The sequence below is a fragment of the Monodelphis domestica genome, chromosome 1 (assembly GCF_027887165.1).
Source record: "Monodelphis domestica isolate mMonDom1 chromosome 1, mMonDom1.pri, whole genome shotgun sequence".
Lineage (NCBI taxonomy): Eukaryota > Metazoa > Chordata > Mammalia > Didelphimorphia > Didelphidae > Monodelphis > Monodelphis domestica.
The window spans coordinates 40,524,388-40,550,838 of NC_077227.1; the positions used below are offsets into that span (position 1 = coordinate 40,524,388).

Sequence of the window (26,451 nt, forward strand, 5' to 3'; positions counted from 1 at the left end):
TCACTTATTATTTCAAGTCTACCAGTGAAATGTTAAAGATGCCCATCTATTGTCTCTCATTCTCACTATATAAATGAGATACCTCCCTTTGTTCTCCTACACATACTTGATACCTTTTGTGATCCTACCCAAATGAAAGTCAACATCATTGGTAAACATACCACCTTAAACATGGTAGCTCTCTTTCTATTTTCTCTTAAACTATTAGGAATCTTGATTCTATGGAGTTTGTGGTGCCAGGGTTCTCAAATACAGAAATGTAAGGTGAGTAAATGTAAAAAAAAAAACCATTGAACCTTTGAACCTCAAAGAGTACATCATAGGGATTGCCTCAGAGAAAGACCATTAAAAAGCTTTAACTGTAGTAATGAGTTTGGATGTCGATTTCTGTAAAGGAAAAGAGCAGAATTCCATTTCATGCTAGAGGAACATATATTTTCTTTAGATATTCATCAGACAGGTTACAGGAGGTATGTGTACAACATATGTGCCTAAAGGATTTCAGAAGACAGAGAGATGACATTTTGTGGTCTGAATCAGGGTGCCTGAGACTTGACAAGACCTTCAGGAGAATGGAAATCCAAGGTCATGCCCACCTGGCTCACAGCCTCCTCTTGTTCTGAATTCCAGGGAGAGTCATTGCTTGAAGTGAGGACAAGTTGCACTGGGAGGTGATGACTTTGGAAGGAAAAACAGGAGGAGATGGAATTGCTAAGTAGTATATGATGAGAATTTACAGGTCTGAGACGGATTATTTTTCATTACAGCTACATAAACACAATGTTTCTTGTCAAAAATTAACTTGCATGAAGCTGTGTTATATCCGATAGGCCTCATAATACTGTTGATAGAAGAAAATTGAGCAAAGATTAGGTTGGACTTATTGAAACTGATGAACAATTTATTAAGACTCTTACCCATTTTCCAGACAGCCTCTGATCATGAACCACTCTCTCTCCCCAACCACATCTTAAATCACCCTAATCCTCCCATAAGTATGTGAATTTTAAAACTCTCCATCTTGCTTGTTCTAGCACAAAAATATTGTGCACACCCACACCACACGGGCATGTGCTAGTCAGTGACAAATCAGAAATAACTAACTGCCCACCTGGGCTGTCCTAAGCCAAGCTTGAGCCACCATTGGCACTTGTGAGGCACAGGAAGTGACGGAGAAAGCAGCCTCTGGAATTCGTTCACTTCCTGTGGACAGGGCCAGATGGCAGTTGGTGTTAGGAGCTTGAACAGAGAGGAGGACCGCAGACAGCTTCCCTTCAGATTGGTCACATGAGTCAAGGATTGATTCCTTTCTACCTTGGACCTTTGGGCCTAATCTCCCTCTGCCTTGGTCAGAGGTTGAGTAACCCCTTTCCTTTTTCTCCTCTCTCCTTCGCTCCCTCTCCTTTTCCCTACTCCCATTGTGATTAAACCACCATAAACTCCATTCTGACCTGAGTGTTTCATTTTAGGAATTTCATAAGTAAATTCCTTGGCGGCCATTGTTCAATATCATAACAATCTTAAAAGGTGAAATTTTCACTACAACAATTGGCGTAACCACTTTGGGTAAATGAAATATCATAATCTTCTGATTCTTTTCTGACCTTTGGTTAATTTGTAATAGCTAGTGCCTAGAATTTTTTTTTTTGATCCACGTTTCTCTGGCCGAGGTTTTTTTTACCCTCACAAAGCTGCTGCTCATTCCAGCCATTAGATAGCTCCCCCACCTGACTCAGCCACTTCTGCCTGCGGGCATTCAGCCCCTGATCCAGATCTATTCGCAGATTGCAGCTCACCTGCCCACCCCAGCTATCTGCTCTGGCTTCCGGCTGCTTCCTGCATTCAGCCCCCGATCCTGACCTCTCTCTGTCCTCACCTGGTCCCAGCTCTGGTTCCTGCTCCTGGCCTCTCACCTGGTGCCTGATCTCCTGGCCCTGCCTGCCTGTTTCTGCGCCCCAGACCCACAAGCACAACCCCATCCGGCTTATCACCTAGATCCTTGGAGCAGACCGCTCAGGACTCATTTCTACCAGCTGGTAACTATTGGCCACGTGGGTGGATGGTAGCAGGGGAGAGAGAAAAGGGAGGAGAAGAAACAGATTTTTCAAGCAGGAACTTAAAAAGCAATGGGCTATTTAAAAGGATACCTTTTGACTGTTCTGGTAATTTCACTGATTTCACCTGCATGCCAGAAGAAAGATTCAGCCCAAAGATTCAACTTTGAAGGGGCAAATGGGTGGCTCAGGGAACTGATAGCCAGGCCTACAGACATGCAGTCCTGGGTTAAAATCTGGCCTCAGATACTTCCCAGCTGTGGGGCGCTGGACGAGTCCCTTAACCCCCATTGCCTAGCCCTTACCACTCTGCCTTCGTACAATAGACATTTAAATGGATAATTAAAAACAAACAAACAAAAAAAAAACACAAGGAACCCTAAAGACTGGAGGTTATGGTTTTAAGGCATTTCAGACTCCAATGGTTTATAAAAATCTCTTTATTCTATTTCATTTTTTGTTTAAGGTTTAACTTTGTGATTTTGAGTTCCTATATTACTGGATTCAATATTATTCTGTTATGCTGTTCATTTAATGTACTGAGTTAACTACTGTTAAATTCTGTTGTTTTTCCCCTATAACTGTGCTGAACAAATATTATTGTATTAAGCCCATATAAAAAAAACAGCCTTTCTATTTTGTCTTTGTAAATTATCACATAGAGGATAGATGGACTTCAGGACTGGTTACAATTGTAGAACAACCTTTGGAAAATTGATGTGCTAAATATCTCAACTGATTTTAAGGGTATTTTAAATATAATTTTTGTAATTTTTTTAACAATCTCTGGTTATTTTGCCTGCCCCTACTACGAGGTAAGGCCCATTCTAGTAGCTGAAGTGAAATACAATTTATTTATAACCCCCAACCTTCCCACATTTCCAAATATATGAATGGAAGTTGGGGCAGTTAATCTCAGGGCATTTGTATCCCTATAAGCCTCCAAAAAAGGAGCACCCCTTTATTTATACTCTTCAGCTTACTACTTTACTTGCACCAGAATGATATATAGATTTCTTGATTATGTTCATAACCCAAGATGAGTTTTACCTTGTTTAAAAAAAAAAAATATATATATATATATATATATATATATATATATGTATATATATATATGTTTATTACCAAGGTTGAAAGATTTGCTACTTTTGTAAAAACTGTGACAAATGTCCATCAATTCATAGGTTTTAAAAATGCCATACAGCAACTTATGTGAAATATGATAGTGTGTTTGTTTGCTATTGTAATTAATTGGGCTATTGAGAATTTTGGGGATATTGAAACTACATATTTGTACTACTGTTCAATTCATTTGCCTTCTACTCACAGTGGAGCAGGAAATGGATCTCATTTTTGGTGAGAAAGCCTTGTATTCTATATTTTCTTAGCTGACACAGTGTGTCAATGATTATAAGCTACATTTTTGAATTTTTTAAAGACTTTTATTATATTTTTCTTGCATGTGCAATATACTTTTTCAGGTTTTTTTTAAAATTTTTTCTCTCCTTTTTATATTTAAAGCACATGTCACCAGCATTAAGATTTTCTTTAACTTTTTGATTTTTCAGTACTATAAGTTTAAGATACATTTGCCAATGCATGCCCTAAAAAGCTTGTGACTATAAAAACGATGCTACTAATTATTTAAATAAATTATGGGACTTTGCTTAATGATTCTGTCTGATTCCAGGACAAGATATACACACAAGAGCCATTTCACAGAGCCAAAGAAAAGCCAATCCAGGATGGATTGATGCACTTCTAGGCCAATACAAAGGTCTTGAACCTAGTGTGAAGACTCGAGGTTACTGTGTTTAACATTGTTAGACATAGGCTTTCCTTGTGTCCACACTCACTCTGAAGATACTCACAGACGAGTATCCCCAAAACCTTGGCTCCTATAAAGATGGTCCCCTTTTCTGCCTCCCATAGTGTGGTACCTTTCTGTAGTCCTGGCTACTGACTGGGTAAATGCATCATTGCTTAGATCATTTAGATTGAGCCCTGATTCAAGGACATGTTATAGATTTATTTTTCTTTTTACTTGGAATTTTTACACATAAGACTTTGATAGTCTATACTTTCATCCAGAATTTTTTATTTGGATTTTTCTGATGTCTTTTTAATATCTCTTACCAATTGGTTCATATACCTCATACCTCAGCCATGCATCCCTAAGTGATCCTTTTTTTTTCAAATCACCCTCTTAATGGGGGGAATGTAAAAATATCATTATTTAAATTGCAAAGTTTAAATTCCTTTTGATAAGAATTTTAGGTAAAGAAGATGCTACCTCTCTGAATCCAGAACTGAACTGTTGGAGAAGATACCATGAAGAAGCTTCCAGACCAGCCAGCTGCACCAAAACTAAACTTTGGATGTGGTTGATTGAACATTTATTTGTATCTATACTTTCATGCCAAAGGGGACTGCCCCCCAATTGGCTTTTTGTCAATGCATTCAGCAATTATTGGTTTTATTCTTTTTTTTCTCTCTTATCCTCAAATTATTGTAATCTTTAAATTGATTATGTTTTCATGATTCTTTGGGAAAAAATTATTTTTTTCAAATGATCAAATGGGGGAAATGTAAAAAATAGACTCGAACTCTGGACTTCAATCCCCACAAGCTCTTGCTCCACTTCCCCAAAATGCTTTGTAATCTCATGGAATTCTGAGGTGGGCCGAGATCGAGAAGGAATTTAAGCTGATTGCAAAGGCTTTTGAGGCTCTTTTGGACTTCCATTTTGGGGCAGACGTGGCTCTTTCCATAATGTAGGTGAGGTCTTGTCTAGGCCTCTCTGGCCTAGGCACATTTTCCTTATCCTGTATTTTCTTTAATCCTTAATCTTCAATAAACCTCTAAAAATATAATACTCCTTGCAGAGAGAAACTAATTTCTACCTGCCTCAGTCTCCCCTAAAGTTTAATCTTTACAAGTATAAATGGAGAGCCCAATGGGTGCTAGGTGCTAATTAGTATACTCTAAAGCTGAAAGTTAAACACCAAACTTGTCCTGAGTCACATGGCTAATAAGTTTCTCATTTTGGATTTGAATAGAGAAGACTAATAGAATTTAGATTACAAAGAGGAAAGAACCTAAGTCCAAACTTCCCTTTTTTTGGGTGGGGGGGGGAGAGTCAGGGAAGAAAGAAGACTTGCTCAGCTTGCTTGGCCTCAAGGAGCAGAACTGAGACCTTTGGAAGAAGAGATCTGGATGAAGGTTTAGAAGAGTCTGTTTTGAACTACAAAGTGAGGAAATCTTTCAAATCCTGAAAACTCTCCAGGAGGAGGATCTACTTTCACTGAAGACCTTCAACAAAGTCTAAATGGGTAATTATTATGCGAGGGCTTCTAGTTCCTAGATCAATTCTACTCCATGGCATCCAGAAGTCCCTTCCAACTTGGGGATGCTGTGATTTCATGTTTGTCCATTTAGGGTATACTTTGTACTCACATGCTACAGCAAACCATTCCTTTTTCAGTACATGCACAGTTCTCACACCTATCACTTTGCCACTGACTATGCAACGCATGCTTTAGACCATGAGGATCCTTGCAACCTGAGAAAGAATATATGGCAAATCTTCTGTTAAACTGCAAATAATAACTCTAGAAAAGATTTTACCAACTTCTTAAGGCTATCTTGAATGGTACATCAAAGCATTCTAACAATAGAAATCTGGGACATTAAAAAAAAAAAAAACTCTTACCTTCCTTCTTAGAATAAATATTGTATATCCCTTCCAAGACAGAAGAGCAGTATGTGCTAGGTAATGGGGTTAATGGACTTGGCCAAGGTCACACAGCTAGGAAGTGTCTGAGAACCAGGATCTCCCACCTTAAGGTCTAGCACTCTATCCTCTGAGACATATAGCTACTCAAATATGGGTCATTATTAAAGGCTTCCAAAGGAAGTTCTAGTTTCCCTTGGCAACATCCTCCAACACTTCACAGCCCATCAAGTCAAAAACAGCCCTAAAATCACTTAATAAGCCTTCATAGTAACAACTGGAAATACCCAATACTATTCTTTGCAAGATATGTGATAGCAGATCAACAGTGGGACATAAACTCAATGAAGGCAAGAATTTTTCTTAGGGTTTCTTTTTCTTTCCATTTTAATTTTCTTCCAATGATTAATCTTGCCTTTGAAGCTACAACCTTTTTCACCCAGGAGTTGTTTAATAGGTACTTATTGAATTCAGTGACTAGATAAGTGTCCAAGCCACAGAGAGGTCTCTTGATTGACCCAGCAGCCCAAAGGTAGCCAAAGGCCAAAGGTGTGATTTAAACTTGGGTCTTTCTGACCCTAATCTGAGCTCTCTAATCTTTATACCACACTTCCTTCTAGAAAAATATCATACAGAGAGGTCATATCTTGACATTTTAGGATAGAAGGAGATTGGGGAAGAAAGACCTTTTATGTATCTTTCAACAGGTGGCTCTTTTCTCTATCTCAGGCACATCTATAGTTCAAATCCACCTTTCCCACCCTTTGCCTACTACTTCTGTCCCATGGAACTTGAGTCCAATGGGGACAGATACACTATTCAAGCCTGTCCCAGTCACTTTTTATACTAAACACATTCTCCATATCCCTAGAAATAGGAAAGAGAAGTCAAAGATTTACCTTTTGATGTTATTTGTTTAAAGATCTCCAAGGGAGTAATTTTACACTGAGTATTACATGATGTCACAATGATATTCCAGGTAAGGAAAACACCTATTATAGCATTCTATTAAAAAAAAAAAGGTGAAAGACTAGTCAAGCGGAAGAATGAGTGGATTTGTTTTTTTTTTTTAATTTATGACCTCTTTTTATTAAACATTTAGCACCCAATATACAGATCCTCTTCCCAGAAATGAACCCTTCTTCCTTTATGATTCAGTTGCAGCTACACATGGAATAAGCAGTGGGAATGAGAACCCTAAGGCCCAGCAGGTTTCCCCTGAATAGATCTGGGCATTTATCTGCAAAATGAAACAGATGGTGCCACACTAGAGCCTCTAGAACCAGCTCTTCCCCTATTCTGTCTACCCCTGTGTGGTGGACACAAATCTCCAGAGATGGGGCAACTGGACTGAGGAAGGAAGGGCCATGGTGATCACTCCCATGCTGCTCAAATCTGTTTTCCAAAGCCCAAGGTGATGTGGAATCCTGCCCCACCCTCACTCTAGAACCACAAGGAGTGGGTTAGTAAGCTCCATGAATGAAAAGAGTGAGATCCACTTCTCTCATCTGTCTGAGCAAGCCCTTAAGTTCTAGGTGCTGGTTATGTCTTTTCTTTTTCTTCTTGTCTTTGGCCAAAAAGACTCGGTATTTTTATAAGTACAACGAAGCTCAGTCTTTAGGATACTGGAGGTGAAGTCATCAAATTTGGTCTCAGACAATTAGTTAACTGACCCTTGACAAGTCATTTAGTAACTCTGCCTCACTTTTCTCATCTGTTAAATGGGGACAATTATAGCTTCCCAGGATTGTTCTGTGGATCAAATGAGAGAACATTCAAAAAGTGCTATGAGGTGTTAACTACAATAATGATAGCAAGACGTAAAGCAGCACAGCAAAGTCAACCAACCCAGTTCAACCCATGTCTCGCTGGTCCTAGCCCCATCGATCTACAGCTAGAGAGGAACTTCTAGTCAGTGATTCTAGCATTCTCATGTTACAGATCAAGAAACTGAGACCTTGACAAGACCCTGACAAGACTTGACTTGCTTATATACACCAGCTAATGTCATATGCCTCCAAATATCCAATGTCTCTCTATTATATATATATATATTTCTATATATATATATATTATATATAAGTATATTACCTCCTGCCTCCATAATCACTCACATTTCTGACAGGAGAAAAAAAATGCTGTGTAACCCTGACCCAGGCACTTTTGTCTCTGTTTGCTTCAGTTTCTGACACTGGAAATTGGAGATAATAGTACTCACCTCCCAGTTGGGGATTATAAGAATCAAATGAGAAAATAATTGTGGCTGTTACATAGTAGACATCATATAAAGGCCAGTTATTATTACTACAAAAAGCCTATAGAATAGTATCACAATAAGTTTATTATTATTAAACATTTGGGGTTTTCTATGTGTCTCAGTAGATCTCAGTAGACACAGAGATCCAGGCCTGGAGAAGGGATGTCCTGGGTTCAAATCTGGTTACACACTTCCTATTTGTGAAACCCTGGCAACTCAATTAAGTCAAATTGTCTAGCCATTACTACTCTTCTGACATGGAACCAAAACTGAGTATCAATTCTGAGACAGGAAGTTAAGACTTTTTGAAATAAAATAATAATAGTTAATATATTTTGTCTTTTATGCTTTGGAAACAAAATTGATTATTACATTTCATCTTTGTTTAGAAGACTTTTAATTATTTTTTTCTTTTTTGTCCATTACTACTTATTGACACTATTTTCCTGCTTTCTTTACTCTGCATCAAATCATTCAGATTTCTCCATATTTCCCTGCTTTCCTCATATTTGTCATTTCATAAAGGCTCTTAATGCACCATTCTATTCACATGTCACAATTTAAATCAGATCAGGACTACGAATTCTTGTACTTAGAACAAATTCCTTTGGAAAGAAAAGAGGTTTGGAAAAGAAGGAGGGAAATTGACAGGGAAGGTGATGTTGACACAGAGTAAGAACTGCCTGACAATGGGTCCAGGCATATTGGGGAAATGGATAGATTCTTGCTGGGCTGGGGGACTGGGAGAGGGGCATTATGATAGAGACTTTAGGTATGGCTCATTCTGGTAATAATTGTGCCGAGGGACAGTTTATAATTGATTAAAAGAAAACAATAACATATCTAAGATTTAATGGATAGTAGGGGGCTGCAGGGGACCAATTGTCTCTATCAAAGCAAGTGAACTACTGGGCTGCTTTTAGCCTGAGATAGTTAAGCAGGAGATTGACAAAATATATATATATATATATATATATATATATATATATATGAGAGTCAGGACCAGAACCCTGGACTTCCTGACTCCCAAGTCAGCTGCCCATCCACTATATCATGCTGCCTCTCTTCAGGGAGCCCAGGAGGAAAATCAACAAGCAGCCCCGTTGATCAGCGGCAGCTTTCAGCAGAAACCCAAATGCCCACTTCCCAAAAACCCATCAATGTTCCTTCTCTTTTCTCTCCAATATGAACCTGTTACTTACCATGGTGTCTTAGCAGCCTCTCTCTTCCACAGGGCTGTGGGTCTTACAGAGAGCCAGGTCAGTATTATATGGAGGGTGATTGCAATCATTTCGCAATAACAAGGAGGAAATATAACACATCCAAAAAAATGACAAATACTATCGTATAAACTGAGGGCAGGTTGCCAAATGGAAAGAATTGGAGAGTGTGAATTATTTCATGTATTATCAACTTGCTCTCTAACCTCACTAAATTACTCTATATTTTAATATTAAATTTGATTTGTTGAATGTATTATTAATTGTATTAATTCAATTTATTAAAATTAAATATTTAAAGTAGTTGAATATTATTATCTATACCCATAAAATATTAAAATGCCATTATCACCACATTGGATCAAAGTGGTGGTCTCATGTGGTACAGGATTCTGGCTCTGACAAAGCTTTGAAGGGATGTCTTGTGAGAACATGTTCATCCTCCATGGTATGGCCCTCAACAACTTAAGAGCTTCTCTCCAAATACTCCGTCCTTCTCCTTTCTAATAATCCAGAATTCATTCTGAAGAGAAAAGTTTCCCTAGAGCTCATTTCCCACTTCCTACCTCCAAACCATTGCATGAGGCTCTTGTCCCCTATGTCTATTCTTGAAATGCCTTATCCTCTGGTAACCCCTCCTTCCTTTGAAGATACACAAGTGATACTCTCAGAAGCTCTTCTTAATTTCCTCCTTTCTGAGAATGTATATATTCTTTTAGTTATGTAGCCTATGGTATGTATCCTTGAGTATGCATATAACCATTTTGTGTGCCTCCAGTATTCCACCTCTTAAAATGTGAGCACCACCAGGGGAGAAACATTTTAGGTGGTAGATGCTTCTGGAGCATCTGGTTCTGAGTTTGAAGGGTTGAGTCAGGAAAATCTGAATTCAAATTTGGTCTCTGGCAAATGATGTGTGACCTTAGAAAAGTCAATTAACCTTTATTTGCCTTTATTTCCCCAACTCTAAATGGGATTAATAACCATATCTATCTCACAGGGTTTGGGGGAGCATTGTAAGATTAAAATTAATATCTAGCAACTCCAAGTATTATATTTTATAAGATTTATTAATAATTACTTGAAGTAGAGGAAAAGTAAAGCCTGAGTAAAGACCAAGTTCATGGAAGGAGAGAGAGAGAGAGAGAGAGAGAGAGAGAGAGAGAGAGAGAGAGAGAGAGAGAGAGAGAGAGAGAGTGGAGTTACAGACACTTTATCTCCAAAATGTAAGGATGTAACATGAGGACAAAAGTGGGATGCTGGGAATCATAGTTCAAGGACACAGAAATTAATTACACAATCCCCCCCTGTGATTCCCATAGAAAATGAGCATGTAGAAATCTCCCAGATTTATATGCCAAGTTTCCCCATAGAATCAGTACATATAACCAACCAACTTAAAAGGTCTTCAACTAGAGGTACATACAATATTGCACTAAGGGGAAATTATAATAAGTTGGGGATAAGAGGGAAATAAAAGAGAAAAAATAACAAAGCCAATGATTGTAAGTGCATTGACAAAAAAACAATTTGAGAGCAGTCCCCTTTGGCATAAGAGTACACATTCAAAAGAGCAGTGTCTTCTGCAGGCATCTTCATGGCGTTTTCTCCAAACAGTTCACTTTCTTGATTCTGGGAGGTAGAAAGTTTCTTATCCTAAAATTACTCTCAAAAGAATTTAAACTTTGCATTATAGGATAATAATACAATCCCTCCAGGGGAGGATGTTGACAAACACACAAATCACTCAGGGATACATGGCTGAGTTATGGGGTATATCAATCAATTGTCAAAAGGAATCAAAAACATCAAAAAATTCAAGTAAAAGAGAAAAAATAACTTCTGGATGAAAATAAAATATCAAAGGCTCATGAGTAAAAATACTAAGTAAGAAAAAATAAACCTATAACAGGTCCTTGAATCAGAGCACAATTAAAATGATTTATGTCCCAGAAGCCTATCGTAGCAATTATGCACTTACCCAATCAGCAGTTAGGACTACAGAAAATTGTCACACTATGAAAGAAAGAAAAAGGACTAGATTTTTGCAGCAAATGGGAAATATTCCCTGGTCTGATTTTACCTTCACTCTCAGGGATAGAGGAGCCAGAATTCCCACCAAAGTGAGGTACTTGGTAGAAGTGTGGATTTGGCAGGAGGGAATCCTGAGTCTGACTTTGCAAACAACCGCTTCCTCAAACCCCAAAATAAAATCAAGTCCCTTGTCTTGGCACAGAATCTCATCAATTCCACCAGGATTGATTGGTCTCTTTGACCTTGTGCTTGTCACTGTGCAGATTAACTTTTTATTCCTTGGAACTATGCAGTGGCTCTTTTGTAATCTCTTCCCCTGGAATCAGACACAATCATTAAGTGAAGTCCCATAATATTTAACAATCAATGTCAGGTTTCCATAATCTAAAGCTTTGGGGTATGCATTGTAATTAGGCCTAATGGGCATTTTAAACTTACCGTAGTACAAAACAAACAAACATTAATACTGTTAACATATGTTTCAAGTACAAAAAAATGAGAGAAAAAAGAAAATCAAATACTCTATTGCACATACAAGGAAAAACAATAATAAAAAAATTTTAATAAAAATATATAGTTCACAATCAGTGAAAAAGTGTCTGCAAAGTAGAGGCAGAATACAAATGTTTCTCACCCCAAAATAAGACCAATTTCTTTTTTAACTTGGCCAGGATCCACAGTGTGAATGCAAATGGCTTTCACCAAGTAACAGCTTTATAAAACAGTACAGTAGGTAGACCAAAATCCCCAAAATCACAAGTGCATATTTAATAACAATAACAAACAAACCCACTATCATTTGGATTCACATGAGTTGCCATGTGACATTTAAAGAAAAAAAACTTTTGAAGTTCATGCATACTTCTCACAAGTTCTACAGATCTATGATCTTTCAACTTTGGCTGAGATATTTTAAACAAAGTCTATTATTGTGATCATTCCAAAATGTGGCAGAGGAGCCCAGAAAAAAAAAACCAACCTCTGTACTGCTGATGAAAATCTTTTGGGTCTAAAATGTCACCAAGAATCTGGATTATTCTGGTGGAAGGGTATAGTAATTTGAAGAATTAGAAATATTAAAAAAAAAACATTCAGGAGCCACCAATCCCCCTAGAAAAGTCCTTCCCACCTCCCAGATGAAATTATAACCCAACACATGGGTTTTCCCCCTTGGGGAAACCTCCCTCCTCTGGTGTTATACTGTTACAGCATAAAAGACATATCTTTATATGTCCCAAAAATTGCAATGTGGAGGCAAGGACTACAATTGTGAAAATCACTTCAGATGTCTCATCCCTTACACTTTTAATAAATGCAGAGGTGGGGAATAAAATAGTGCCATTGCACTGCAACTACTAAATGGACCCTTACCTCTTGTTACAAATAACTCAAAGGCAGGAAAATGGTCAGTCAGAGGTAGTGGTACTCCTAGATATCTGAAAATCACTTAGGAAGACCCCTTAAAATCAATTTAAATTATTAGGTCATTAAATTCTCAAAAGGCTGTATATAGGTTGTAACCAATTTTATGGAGTCCATACACGATCATCTATGTGACAGTTAACAAAGGCAAAAAGAAACAAAAGTCCATTTAGGCAACATGTGACCTTGATGGCTCCGGTGGCAAACCCAGTATCCATAAGGACTTATATTTTTGCCACAGAAAAGTGTTTGTTCAAGTAGACTATGGGCTTTTACAATGATATTTTCTCCAGTTCAGTCATAGGGGAGGTAAAAATAAAAACAATGTAACAGAACATATAGCTAATGGCCAAAATAGAAAAAGAGAAAATGACATAGTGTAACAGAAAATTAATATGTGAACTTAACACAACAAAATTAAAGCTTATAACAATCACCGAATGCAATATATGTGATAGGATACAGGCACTGAATTCAAGAATCCTTTTCTTCAATTGCAATAGCTATGTTACAGACTTCTTCACTATTTGGAGGGAAACAAAACTGAAAGAGTTAGCAATGAAGTCTGAAAAGGCTTAGGAATTCACCTCCAGACTCTTTAGGGTTCCTTCCCCTCCCAAGTATCATCATTCACCTCGATTCCTTTGGTCACATCTCTGGGGTTCCCCATACCCACACTAGGTGTGGTGTGGAGAAACTTCATTTGGGTGTGTTGCAGAGACTGGACAGGCCAAAATGGCAAAGAGGTGTAGGGAGATGAATCAACCCCCCTGAATCTCAGGATTACTTAAGCTAATCTCAAAGACCAGTGTACCTATTAACAGTAATAAGAGAAGATACCCCAAAATTTTGAGTTGTGTGAGGTCTATAATGCTCTCCCAGAATAAAGCTATTTGAGATAGGCAGGAAACTGGGCCATGATTGCAATTCTACTTATTAAATTGTTTGCAAATCTACTTCCTGTTTAGAAGAGTAACCTTCCTTCCCTTTCCCCCATGGGGAAAAACACCAGGTGCCACATTGTGCCTCAGTCACCACCCCAACAATCAGGAGCATGGAAGCCACCCCTGGGTTAGCCAGGCTTGGATTGGGATAGATAGCATGGAAAGGCTGCTTCACGCTGTGTTCCCCTGCTGAAAACTGGCTAGTACAGGCTTGAGACCCACATGGTTGTAGAGAGGGGTAGACCAAAGGGATTTGGATCCCATCCTTCCAGCAGGAACCTCAGGGGATCAGCAGTGCTCCAGAGGCTTGTGAATCTTGAAATTTCTCAGACTTGTTAATGTTAAAAAATTCCCCATTGAGGAATTCCCTATTGGGACAATTCCGTATTAGGGACCATTCCTGATCTAAAATGTGAGAACTCTACTTAGATCAGAAATGTGAAGACCTCTACTCCACCCATACGTAAGACTGCTTTAGGGGAGAAAACTCCTTGCTGAACAATGAAAAGTACTTAAACCCATACTTGAGCCATGCCTATTTTTAGCATTAATACAAAAGGTTGATAAGTACCTATAAAGGTCAGGCAACTTGTGAATTTACAAGGAACAAAGAACTGGGAAACTTACTCAGAGCTTTCCTGGTGTGAATTACTCGAAAATCCACACCTTCTTAGGTGTGAACTAAGAATGGTCTGTCCTTTGAAAAATGTCTACTGTCATTGGTAGATGGAAGAACTTGGGGGAGGTGACATAGGAGAAAATGCCCTTTAAATAGGAGCTCAGAGACATTCAGAGAGAGGATTGAGCTGGTGGAGGCAGCTGAGATGATGCTGAACTGGTGTCTATATCCTTGCTTAGACAGATCTTGTGGTGAGTGATAAAAGACTGACTGATCTCTCTCTCTTAAGACTCAGGTCTAGGCCATGTTGGCTTAAGGCCCTTCATACTTATTCCTTTCTTACTCTTTCTCTCTTTCTTTAATTCCTCATTGTATTAATTAAAATCTCTATAAAACCCAGCTGACTTGGGTATATTTGAATAATTGGGAATATTTCCCTGGGGACCACCTTATATTTGATTTAAAAACAAAATACTGTAGTGAAAACATATTTCCTGCGGTCACAACTTACTCATCCACTCTTTATATCTATCACAATTTGTATCTTCCACTATTTTACTCACTACAGTTTACAACCTCAAACATTTTAACTCTTAGAGTTTATGACACCCAACCATTTTAACTCTTACAGTTTATGGCTCCCACTCTTTTAAATGCAACAGGCTGCAGCTTATCCCTTTCTGAAGTCACACAAATTTAAAAATGGCAGGAGCAAGCAGAGAGCCACCAGAAGCAACAAGAGAGAAACATGGCTAAGCAAAGTGAATCTACTACCTATTATTTACTCAAAGGCTTTCTTAAAAGAAAATTAAGGATTATTTTTTTCTATAGTAGTTGCCAAAAATGTAAGATTAAAATTAATATCCAATAACTCCAACTATTATATCTTATAAGATTAATTAATAATCTCTTAAAGTAGAGGAAAAGTAAAGTCTGAGTAAAGAGCAGTTTTCCCCATCCACTTTCATGGGAGAAGAGAGAGAGAGAGAGGGTGGGGTTACAGAAACTTTATCTCCAAACCATAAGGATGTAACATGAGGATGAAAGTGGGATGCTGGGAATCATAGTTCAAGGGTACAGAAATTAATTACACAGCATCAAATCAGATGTTTGTTAAAAGTATTTAGGAAAGGATGTGTTCCATAGTAATTGCTATATAAATACTTATTCTCTTCTCTACTTTGTGGCTTCTCAGAAGGACAATTAGGTAGGAGCAAGACTCAGTGGGAATGGGGCAGGACAGGAAGTTTTTCTATCAAAAAAAGGTGCAGAGGAGGCTTGGTTTGTGTCACACAGATGGGTTTCCTGGGCAGTAAGCTGCTGGGCATTTCAAAGGAAAAGTCAGTGCCACTTATTTGATCTTAGCGTCCATCTTCTCTGTACCCTGTTTCACTGCAAAAGTTCCATTATTTCTGCTTAAAATCTCTACAAGTAAGAGATCTGCCACCGCTTCAGGAAGTCTTTAGAAGCCAATGTAAGTACTTTCAGCAACCATAGGGATCAGTGAGCTTCCAGGGCCTTTTGTGGGGGCTTCATGGCTCTGTCCCTCCTTCGCTGTGCCAAAGACAGCCTGCAATGTCTCTCACTGTTGCTGATCAGAAACTTGGTTCCTTTGCCAACCATTAAGGCATTTTTGTAGGGCCATGTCCTTCAGAGAAATATAATAGCTCATATTTATTAAGCATTTTATGACTTATAAAGCCTTTACCTGGGATATCTCTGTGGGGAGCTTGTCCCTGCCTTCCCATTTTCTTTCTTCTTCTCAACACAAATACTAGAACAGAGATGCCACCTCTCTTTCTTGGCTATTTCCTGTGACAAAGGCAACCTAGACTGTCCCTCACTGCTGCTTTTCAGAAACTTGGCTCCTTTTTTGACCATCAGAGAGTTTTTCCAGGTCTATGTATAATAGCAAATATTGATAGAGCAATTTAAGATTTACAAAGCTTTCCATGGGACATTTCTTTTTTTTTTATTTAGTTTATTTTTCCAAGATTACATGATTCATGATCCTCATCCCTACTCTCCCCTCCCCCTCCTGAAGCTGACAAGCAATTTCACTGGGTTATACATGTATCATTGTTCATAACCTATTGCCATGTTAATATTTGCAGTAGAGTGATCCTTTAACATCAAAACTCCAATCATATCCATATCTAACTATATGATTGATCATATGTTTTTCTTCTGTGTTTCTGCTCCCACAGTTCTTTCTCTGGATGTGGAAAGAGTTTTTTTTTTTCCATAAGTTCCTCTGAACAAAGTCAGTTACATTTGATCATGCTACGATGTATCAGTCTCCATGTATAATGTTCTCCTGGTTATGCTTCTTTCACTCTGCATCAATTCCTGGAGGTCATTCCAGTTCACATGGAATTCTTCCAGTTCATCATTCCTTTCAGCACAATAATATTCCATCAGATACCACAATTTGTTCAGCCATTCTCCTATTGATGGACACTCCCTCATTTTCCAGATTTTTGCCACAACAAAGAGCACGGCTATAAATATTTTTGTACAAGTCTTTTTCCTTATTATCAATTTGGCTTGGCTTATAAATCCTCTCTTTCTTCATGCCTCTACCACAACATTGACAAACACATGGATAACGAAGGGATACATGGCTAAGTCATGAGGTATGTGAATCAATTGTTAAAAGGACATCAAGAACATTTAAAAAACTAGAAGAAGGGGGCAGCGGGGTAGCTCAGTGGATTGAGAGCCAGTCCTAGAGACGGGAGGTCCTAGGTTCAAATCTAGCCTCAGACACTTCCCAGCTGTGTGACCCTGGGCAAGTCACTTGACCCCCATTGCCTAGCCCTTACCACTCTTCTGCCTTGGAGCCAATACACAGTATTGACTCCAAGACGGAAGGTAAGGGTTTAAAAAAAAACTAGAAGAAAAGAAAAAATCAAAATTAAATAGTATATAAAAATATTTCTAATCAAAAATAAACCCATAATAGGTCCTATAATTATATTTCAATAAAGGGATATATGTGTTATAAGCCTATAGGACCATTGCAGCAATATGCACTTACCCAATCAGCAGCCAAGATTACAGAAAATTGCCACAGTATTAAAGACAGAAAAGGGAATAGATTTTAGAAGCAAATGGGAAATATCATTCGCTGGTCTGATTTTGCCTTCACTCTCAGGGATAGGGGAGCCAGAATGATAGCCAAAGTGAGGAACTTTGTCTGAACCTGGCATGGGGAAATCCTACATCTGACATTGTCGAACAGTTGCTTCCTCGAACCCCAAAACAAGTTCTCTGTCTTAGTGGAGATTCTCATTAATCCCACCAGGACTGGTTGGTCTCTTTGACCTTGTGCTTCTTGGCACTGTATAATTTTTTTTTTTTTGTGATCCCTTCTCCTGGAATCAGATGCAATCATTAATCAAAGCCCCATAATATTAAACAATAAATAATAGGTTTTCATAGTCTAAATCTTTTGGGTATGCATTAATATTAGGGCTAATAGACATTGTAAACTTATATTATTGCAAAATCAAAAAAAAACTATTAATCTGGTAACATGTGCATCAAGTATAAAAATGAGAAAGAAAAGAAAATTCAAATACTCTATTGTGTATATAAAGAAATACAATAGTATATTTTTAATCAAAAACATAGTTCACAATCAGTGACACACTATGTTTTCCAAGAAGAGGCGGAATACAAAGGTTTCTCACCCCAAAATGAGACCCATTTCCTTTTTAACTTGGCCATGGTCCACAATGTGAGTGTGCATAATTTTTTTTACCAGGTAACAGTAGTAGAGCTAATGCACAGTCAAGAAATACCAAAATTCCCCAAATCATAAGAGCCCATTTAATGATAATAGCAAACAAATCTGCTATTATTAAGATTCCCATGAGTCTCTATAGCCACTAAAGATCATGGATACTTGTCACATGTTCTCTAGCTCTAGCCTTTCTTTCAACCTTGACTGAGATATTACTGCCATAATTCCAAAATATGACAGAAGATCCCAGAAAAACATAAACCTCTGAATTTCTGATGAAAACCTTTTGGGTCTAAAACTTCACCAAGAATCCAGATAATTCTGGTGGAAGGGTAGAGTAATCTGAAGTGTTATAAATATAAAAATCATCCAGAAGCCACTAGGCTAGTGAGTAATGCTCCCTCTCTAGAGTCATCCATAGGTACCATGCCCCCTAGGAAAACCTTTGCACCTCCCAGATGAGACTGTAACAGCCTTAAAAAACCATGTTTTTATATGTCTCATCCATTACATTTTTATAAATGTGGAGGTGGGAAATACAATAGTGCCATAGCACTTCACTTAACATACTAAATAGACCCTTTACCTTTTGTTACAAACAACTCAAAGGTAGGCAAATAATCAGTCAGAGGTAGTGGTGCTACTAGACACCTTAAAAATCACTTAAGGGGGCAGCTGGGTAGCTCAGTGGATTGAGAGCCAGGCCCAGAGACAGGAGGTTCTAGGTACAGATCTGGCCTCAGACACTTCTAGCTGTGTGACCCTGGGCAAGTCACTTAACTCTCATTGCCTAGCCCCTACCACTCTTCTGCCTTGGAACCAATACTTAATATTGATTCCAAGATGGAAGGTAAGGGTTTTTTAAAATCACTTAGGAAGACCCCTTAAAATCAGTTTAAATTATTAGGTCATTAAATTTTCCAAAAGGTATATCTAGGTATCAACCAGTTTGATGGAGTCCATCATCATCTATGTGACTATTAACAAAGGCAAAAAGGAACAAAAGGCTGTATAGGCAATGTGACCTCAATGGATATGGTGACAAACCCAGCATCCATGAGGACCTATGGTTTTTCCACTGAAAAAGGTTTGTCCAAGTTCTTTATGGACTTTTACAATGATATTTTCTCCAGTTCCGTGATAGAGGAGTATAGATTAGTTCAATATGTGAACTTAAAAAAAATTAAATCTTAAAACAAAAAATCAGCAAATACAATATATGTGATAGGAAAGACCTTAAAGAAAGAGAAAACTTCTAGGAGTAAGATTAAGACTAAACTTTTTCAATTTAGTCCAATAATTAATACCTTCTAATAACAACAACAATAACAAAAACTGATCAGAAATTATTAACTTCCTCCAACACTCTGGGATTCTGGGCTGAAGATGGTAGCTTGTTGGGGGATCAGGTTTACTTCCCCCAGGTGAATGGAGTAAGAAGGGTTAGAGACTAATTGTTGCTAAGAAAAAAAAAACAACACACCCAGCTTACCAGGGCACAGCAAGCACTCAGATGTTAGCAATGTAAGAGAAAGAGGGATTTATACTTTACCAGTTGCTTGGAAAGTGGCTCTCAAGGACTCCCAGACTGTGTGTTCAAGAGACAAGGTGGCAGACTCACAGCAGCAACAGCAATAGTAATAGCAGCTTGAGTTCCCCAGAGTGGGGGTGGGGGTTGGGGGTGGGTGGCTGAGGAGGGCATGAAAACACCAAAGCAGGAGAGAAACTCAGTTTTATTTTTTTTTTCAAACTAATCTACTCACTTAGTAAGGGTCCTAAAATCCCATCTGGATCACCAAAATTATAGGATTTAAATCAATGTCCAATACTCCAAGAATTATATTGCATATGATTATCTTAATAGATGCAGAAAAAGCCTTTGACAAAATACAACACTCATTCTTATTGAAAACACTAGAAAGCATAAGAATAGAAGGGCCTTTCCTAAAAATAATAAACAGTACATATCTAAAACCATCAGCAAACATCATTTGCAATTAGAAGCCTTCCCAATAAGATCAGGTGTGAAACAAGGATGCCCAATTATCACTTCTATTATTTAACTTTGTGCTGGAAACACTAGCTTTATCAATTAGAGAAGAAAAAGAAATTGAAGATATTAAAAGAGGCAATGAGGAGACCAAGCTATCACTCTTTGCAGATGACATGATGGTCTACTTTAAGAACCCCAGAGAATCAACCAAAAAGCTAGTCAAAATATCAACAACTTGAGCAAAGTTGCAGGATACAAAATAAACCTACATACATCATCAGCATTTCTATATAAATCCAACACATCTCATCAGCAAGAATTAGAAAGAGAAATTCCATTTAAAATCACCCTAGACAATATAAAATACTTAGGAATCTATCTGCCGAGACAAACACAAGAACTATATGAATACAACTACAAAACACTCTCCACACAATTAAAACTAGATCTAAACAATTGGAAAAAACATTGACTGCTCATGGGTGGGATGAGCTAACATAATAAAAATGACCATCCTACCCAAATTAATTTACTTATTCAGTGCCATACCCATTGAACTACCAAAAACCTTCTTTTACTAAATTAGAAAAAAAAAACATAACAAAGTTCATTTGAAAGAACAAAAGATCAAGGATATCCAGGAAAATCACAAAAAAAAAAAGTGAAGGAAGGAGGCTTTGCAGTCCCAGATCTCAAACTATACTATAAAACAGTGGTCATCAAAACAATTTGCTACTGGCTAAGAGACAGAAAGGAGGATCAGTGGAATAGACTTGGGGTAAATGACCTTAGCAAGACAGTCTATGACAAATCCAAAGATCCCAGCTTTTGGCACCAAAACCCACTATTCCATAAAAACTGCTGGGAAAATTGGGAGATAGTATGGGAGAGATTAGGTTTGGTTCAACATCTCACACCCTACACTAAAATAAACTCAGAATGGGTGAATGACTTGAATATAAAGAAGGAAACCATAAGTAAATTGGGGTAACACAGAATAGTATACATGTCAGATCTTTGGGAATGGAAAGACTTTAAAACCAAGCAAGAGCAAGAAAAAAAAACACAAAATGTAAAATCAATCATTTTGATTACATCAAATTAAAAAGTGTTTGTACAAACAAAATGAATGGAACCAAAATTAGAAGGGAAGCAACACATTGGGAAACAATCTTCATAACGAAAACCTCTGACAAAGGTTTAATTACTCAAATATATAAAGAACTAAACCAATTGTACAAAAAATCAAGCCATTTTTCAATTGATAAATGGGCAAGGGACATGAACAGGCAATTTTCAGTTAAAGAAATCAAAATTATTAATAAGCACATGAAAAAGTGCTCTACATCTCTTATAATCAGAGAAATGAAATCCAAACAACTCTGAGGTATCACCTCACACCTAGCAGATTGGCTAACATGACAGCAATGGAAAGTAATGAATGCTGGAGGGGACGTGGCAAAGTCGAGACATTAATGCATTGCTGGTGGAGTTGAGAATTGATCCAACCATTCTGGATAGCAATTTGAAACTATGCCCCAAAGGGGTGCTGAAAGACTGTCTGCCTTTTGATCCAGCTATAGCACAGCATAGTACCCCAAAGAGATAATAAGGAAAAAGACATGTACAAAAATATTCATAGCTGCACTCTTTGTGGTGGCAAAAAAAAAAATGGAAAATGAGGGGATGCCCTTCAATTGGGGAATGGTTGAACAAATTATAGTATATTGGTAATGGAAAACCATTGTGCTCAAAGGAATAATAAAGTGGAGGAATTCCATGGGGACTGGAACAACCTCCAGGAATTGATGCAGAGTGAGAGGAGCAGAACCAGGAGAACATTGTACACAGAGACCAATACACTGTGGTACAATCGAATGTAATGGACTTCTCCATCAGTGGCAATGCAGTGATCCTGAACAAATTGGAGGAATCTACGAGTAAAAACATTATCCACATTCAGAGGGAAAACTGTGAGAGTAGAAACACTGAAGAAAAACAATTGCTTGAATACATGGGTCGAGGGGATATTGCTGGGAATGTAGACGCTAAATAAACATCCTAATGAAAACACCAACAACATGGAAATAGGTTCTGATCAAGGACACAAGTAATACCCAATGAAATTGTGTGTTGGCTTCGGGAAGGATGGGGGGAAGTGAGGGAGGGAAATAATGTGATTCTTGTAACCAAGGAATAATATTCTAAATTGACTAAATAAATTAATTTAAAAAAAGAATTATATGCTATAAAGTTTATTAATAATCACTTGAAGTAGAAGGAATAAAAAGGAAATAGAAGTAAAAAAACTTAATCATCTAAAAAAATTAAGACCATATGAGCATTAGTCTCCTGGATCTTACCTCACACTACTTCCACCAAACTGATCAGAGGAAGAGAAACCAAGTGGTGGATATCCTTAAATTTTATATCCTGCCTGTCAACATAAGGAGACTAGGGTGCTGGGAATTATAGTTCTGGGGTTCAGATTCCAATTACACAGAGGTGACATTAAGCAAGGGGGGGGCATAATGGAGGGAGAAATTCTCTTCTAACAGTAGGAAAATCATTCCTTTTCTTTGCTTTGATCCTTCTCTATCATCTATTTGACTGTTTATCTTTCTGTCTGTCTCTGTCTCTATTCTGTCTCTCTGTCTCTCTGTCTCCCTGTCTCCCTGTCTCTCTGTCTCTTTGTCTCTGTATCTCTGTCTCTGTCTCCTTCCCTCTTTGTCTATCTCTGTCTGTCTGTCTCTAATTTTTATCTGGCTTATAATCTCAAGCAAGTGGTGAGATTTAGGGTATTTCACCTGGGCTGGAATGCAGCATCCAATTCTGTTTAAGTTAGAAAGGCTGGAAATGTTCTTTCTTTCTTTCTTTCTTTCTTTCTCTCTATTTACTAATTAATACTTATACATGGAGTATTGTGATATTGAAATCATATTAAAAAGACTGATTGATATATATATATATATATATATATATTATATATATTAATTTAAGGTTGCCAAGGAATTCACTTATGTAATTCCGAAATGAAACATTCAAGTCAGCTGCCAAATTTTTTTTATGGTGTTTTAATTACAAACAGGAGGAAGAAAGTGTCCGAGGGAGGGAGGAGAGAGAGAGAGAGAGAGAGAGAGAGAGAGAGAGAGAGAGAGAGAGAGAGAGAGAGAGAGAGAGAGAGAGAAGGAGGATAAGGGAGAAAAGGAAAGAAGTTTAAATACCAACTCTGGCTCAGACTGAGCCAAAGTGGGCTTTAAAGCCCTGGATAACCAAGGCTATCAGGGATAGTCTAAAGGGATCAGTCCTTATCACTCACGTGGCCAATCTGAAGGAAAGCAGTCTGCAGGCTCCTCCAACTCCAAGCACCAGCCTCCAACAGCCTCTTGCCCTCCTCCCAGGAAGTCCTGAGAACTCCAGAGGCTGTTCTCTACCTCACTTCCTGTGTCTCACATGTGCCAATGGTGGCTCTAGCTTGACCTAGGACCTCCCAGAGGTCTGTCCTTTTTTTGCACATGTCTGTTGAAGGCCATATTCTCAAATAATTAAATCTTGAGTTTGCTGCAGCCCTTCCTTACCTAATCTTGTTACACTGAGTAGGGTGGAGATGGTAGTTTCTAAGACCTGATTCTTTTATTCCAAGTATCTCTATTGTTATTGATCAGGAAATAGCTAAATCAGATCTTCTAAAGAATGGTCTGAATAGGGTGGAGTAGTTTTGAAATTCATAACCCCCTGAGGCTCCAGGAATACTAGTCTCTCCAAAGGGTCTTGTAAACATACCAGCTATGAAATTACAATAGTTAAGATAAGGGAAAAATAGGAGAGAGACAGAGAGAGAGAGAGAGAGACAGAGACAGAGACAGAGACAGAGACAGAGACAGAGGCAGAGGCAGAGACAGAGACAGAGACAGAGACAGAGACAGACAACAAAACCAATGTTTTGCTGGGCACATTGACAAAAGCCAATTGGGGGCAGTCCCCTTTGGCAGAAGAGTGTACATTCAAAATAAATTCAATCAACCTTCAGTTCAATCAACCACTCCTCAAGGTTCATTCTTGATCTTGATGTAATGTAGGTTTTCTGGCATCTTTTTGCAACAGTTAATTCTCTGGATTTAGAAGTTAGCAAGCTTCTTCCTTGAAGATCTTTCTCAAACAAAAAAAAACAAACTTCAAAATCTTGGATTTTTATTAAAATACAATCCCCTCTGAAGTGGGTGTTAAAAAATCCAGTTCAGCTCAGGATGCTTTTTTGAGTTATGGGGGTGTATGAGTCAGTTATTAAGAGAATTCAAAAACAATAAAAACAAAACAAACAAAAAACAAAACAAAAATATATAAAGGGAAAAATATGGAAGAAAGTTAAACTTTTGGGAGAAAGGGAAGAAAAAAAGTAAAAAATCAGTATCAAAATACCAAAATCTATTAATATAAAATGATGAGTAAGCAAGAATAAATTCATAATAGGCTCTTGTACAGGTCCAATTTAAAGTAATTTCTATCCCACAAATCTGTAGGATGGAATACAGTAATATTTCACTTACCCATTTGCAGCCAAGACTACAGGAAGTTGCCATACTATAAGAAGGAAAGGAACTAGAATTCCATTTTGATAGGGAAGCATAATTCTCTGGTCTGACTTTTGTCATTCTCAGGGATATACGGAGCCAGCAAGATAGTCAAATGTTGATACTTGTATGAGTACTTCATAAAGAGTGTAGATACAAAGAAGTCCTATAACTTAACATATGTCAAGCTTTGCAACCTCGAGTCCACATTAATATTTCCTGTGTGCTCTTTTGTCACTATTCAGGTTAAGTCTGTGCTCCTTGGTTTTATCCCATTTCCTGGAATCAGACACAAACATTAATCATAGTCCCATAACATTTTATCAATAATTGGTAGGTTCCCACAGTCTAAAGCTGTTTGGGCATGTATTAATAATATAGCAAGTATGTATATTTAAACTTATATTACTGCAGAGAGAGAGAAAAACAATTTAATTGTATGTACCTTTTGTACAAGAAATGAGGAAAAGGGGGAAAATCAAATATTCAAAAGAATATATTCAAAAGAAAAGCAATAATAAAAAAAATAAGGAAAAGAGAAGAAAAACAAACCAGGAATTCAATGTGTTTTTGAAAAACAGCATCCACTTATCAATGGATTATTATCTTCAATGCATGTGATAGGATACAGTCAATCAGTCTCAACAGAAGATGCTCTCTTTACATGTGAGCAATGAATCCAAGAGTCCTTCTCTCCAACCTTTATAGATGTTGGAGTAGTTAACAATATTTGGAATGGTCCTTCCCAGGAAGGCTGAGTTGTTCCAGTATGCTGGAAATTCTTAATATACACCTTGTCTCCTGGGTTCAGGTCATGAAGTGAAAAGTCTAGTGGTCCGGTTTGTACTACAGTTCCGGATTCATGAAGTTCACACAGTTTATGCTGTAATTCCTGTATATAGGAAGCAATAGTAGTATCTCTCCCTAATAGTGATGTATATGCCGGGGAAAAGGCTTAGCCTGTGTAGGCAGATGTCCAAAAAGCATCTCAAATGGTGAGATATGTAAGTATCATCTAGGCCTGCTTCTAAGATAAAATAGGGCCAGAGGGAGAATTTCAGGCCATTTTAAATGGGTCTCAGTACAAAATTTGCCAATCATAGTTTTAAGTTCTTTATTCATCATTTCAACTTAGCCTGAGCTCTGGGGATGATATGGAATATGGAATTTGGGAGTTATCCCCAAGCAAGAATATATTTGGTTTAAGACAGAATCAGTAAAATGACTTCCTCTATCTGAATCAATTCGTGCTGGCAGGCCAAAATGAGGAATCATTTCTTTTAAAAGCACTTTAGCAACAAAAGCCACTGAGGCTCAGGTCTCAGAAAATACTTCCGGCCATCTGGCCAGTTGATCTACTATGACTAGACAAAATTTATAATGTCTGGCCTTTGGCATTGTTATGAAATCTATCTGTAGGTGCTCAAAAGGTGTGTAAGGCAGGACTTCCAGTCAAGATGGCGGTGTAGAAGCAGCGAAAGTTCAGACCTCAGAAACCCTTCCCTACCGATTGCAAACAGAGTGCTCCTAGGCCACCGAAATTCAAGCTGAACAACAGGATAGACCTGGGGAAACCTCCTCCTGGACCTGGATCAAAAGGTACCACACCCCGAAAGCCAGAACCCTAGATCACTCGGATCTAAGGGGTAGACAGAAAGAAGGTCCCAGGACCCATCCCCCCCAACCCAGAGTGCTGAGCCCAAGGCAGCAGCGGGAACCTCAGGGCTCTGAGGACTCACCTTGAAAGCAACCCGAGCCAGTCTCTGGAGTGCCCAACTCAGACGGCAGGGAAGCATAGAGAGAAGGGGGAAGCCTGTGGCCCCCTGGCTGGGTTCTTCCATCTGGGTCTCGGGGGA

General features: G+C 38.1%; 1 protein-coding gene across 1 annotated transcript in view; it reads right to left on the reverse strand.

Moving 5' to 3' along the window:
• Positions 1–413: 413 nt before the first annotated feature.
• LOC103104884 (beta-microseminoprotein-like) overlaps positions 414–26,451 on the reverse strand; it is a 43,002-nt gene continuing 16,964 nt past the window's right edge. The window contains exons 2-5 of the mRNA XM_056815157.1: positions 23,344–23,431; positions 6,687–6,792; positions 5,511–5,616; positions 414–841 (exon numbers count right to left, since the gene is read on the reverse strand). Of these exons, the coding sequence (XP_056671135.1) occupies positions 712–841; positions 5,511–5,616; positions 6,687–6,792; positions 23,344–23,431 (430 nt within the window). The 3' untranslated portion in view covers positions 414–711. The remainder of the gene's footprint in view (positions 842–5,510; positions 5,617–6,686; positions 6,793–23,343; positions 23,432–26,451) is intronic.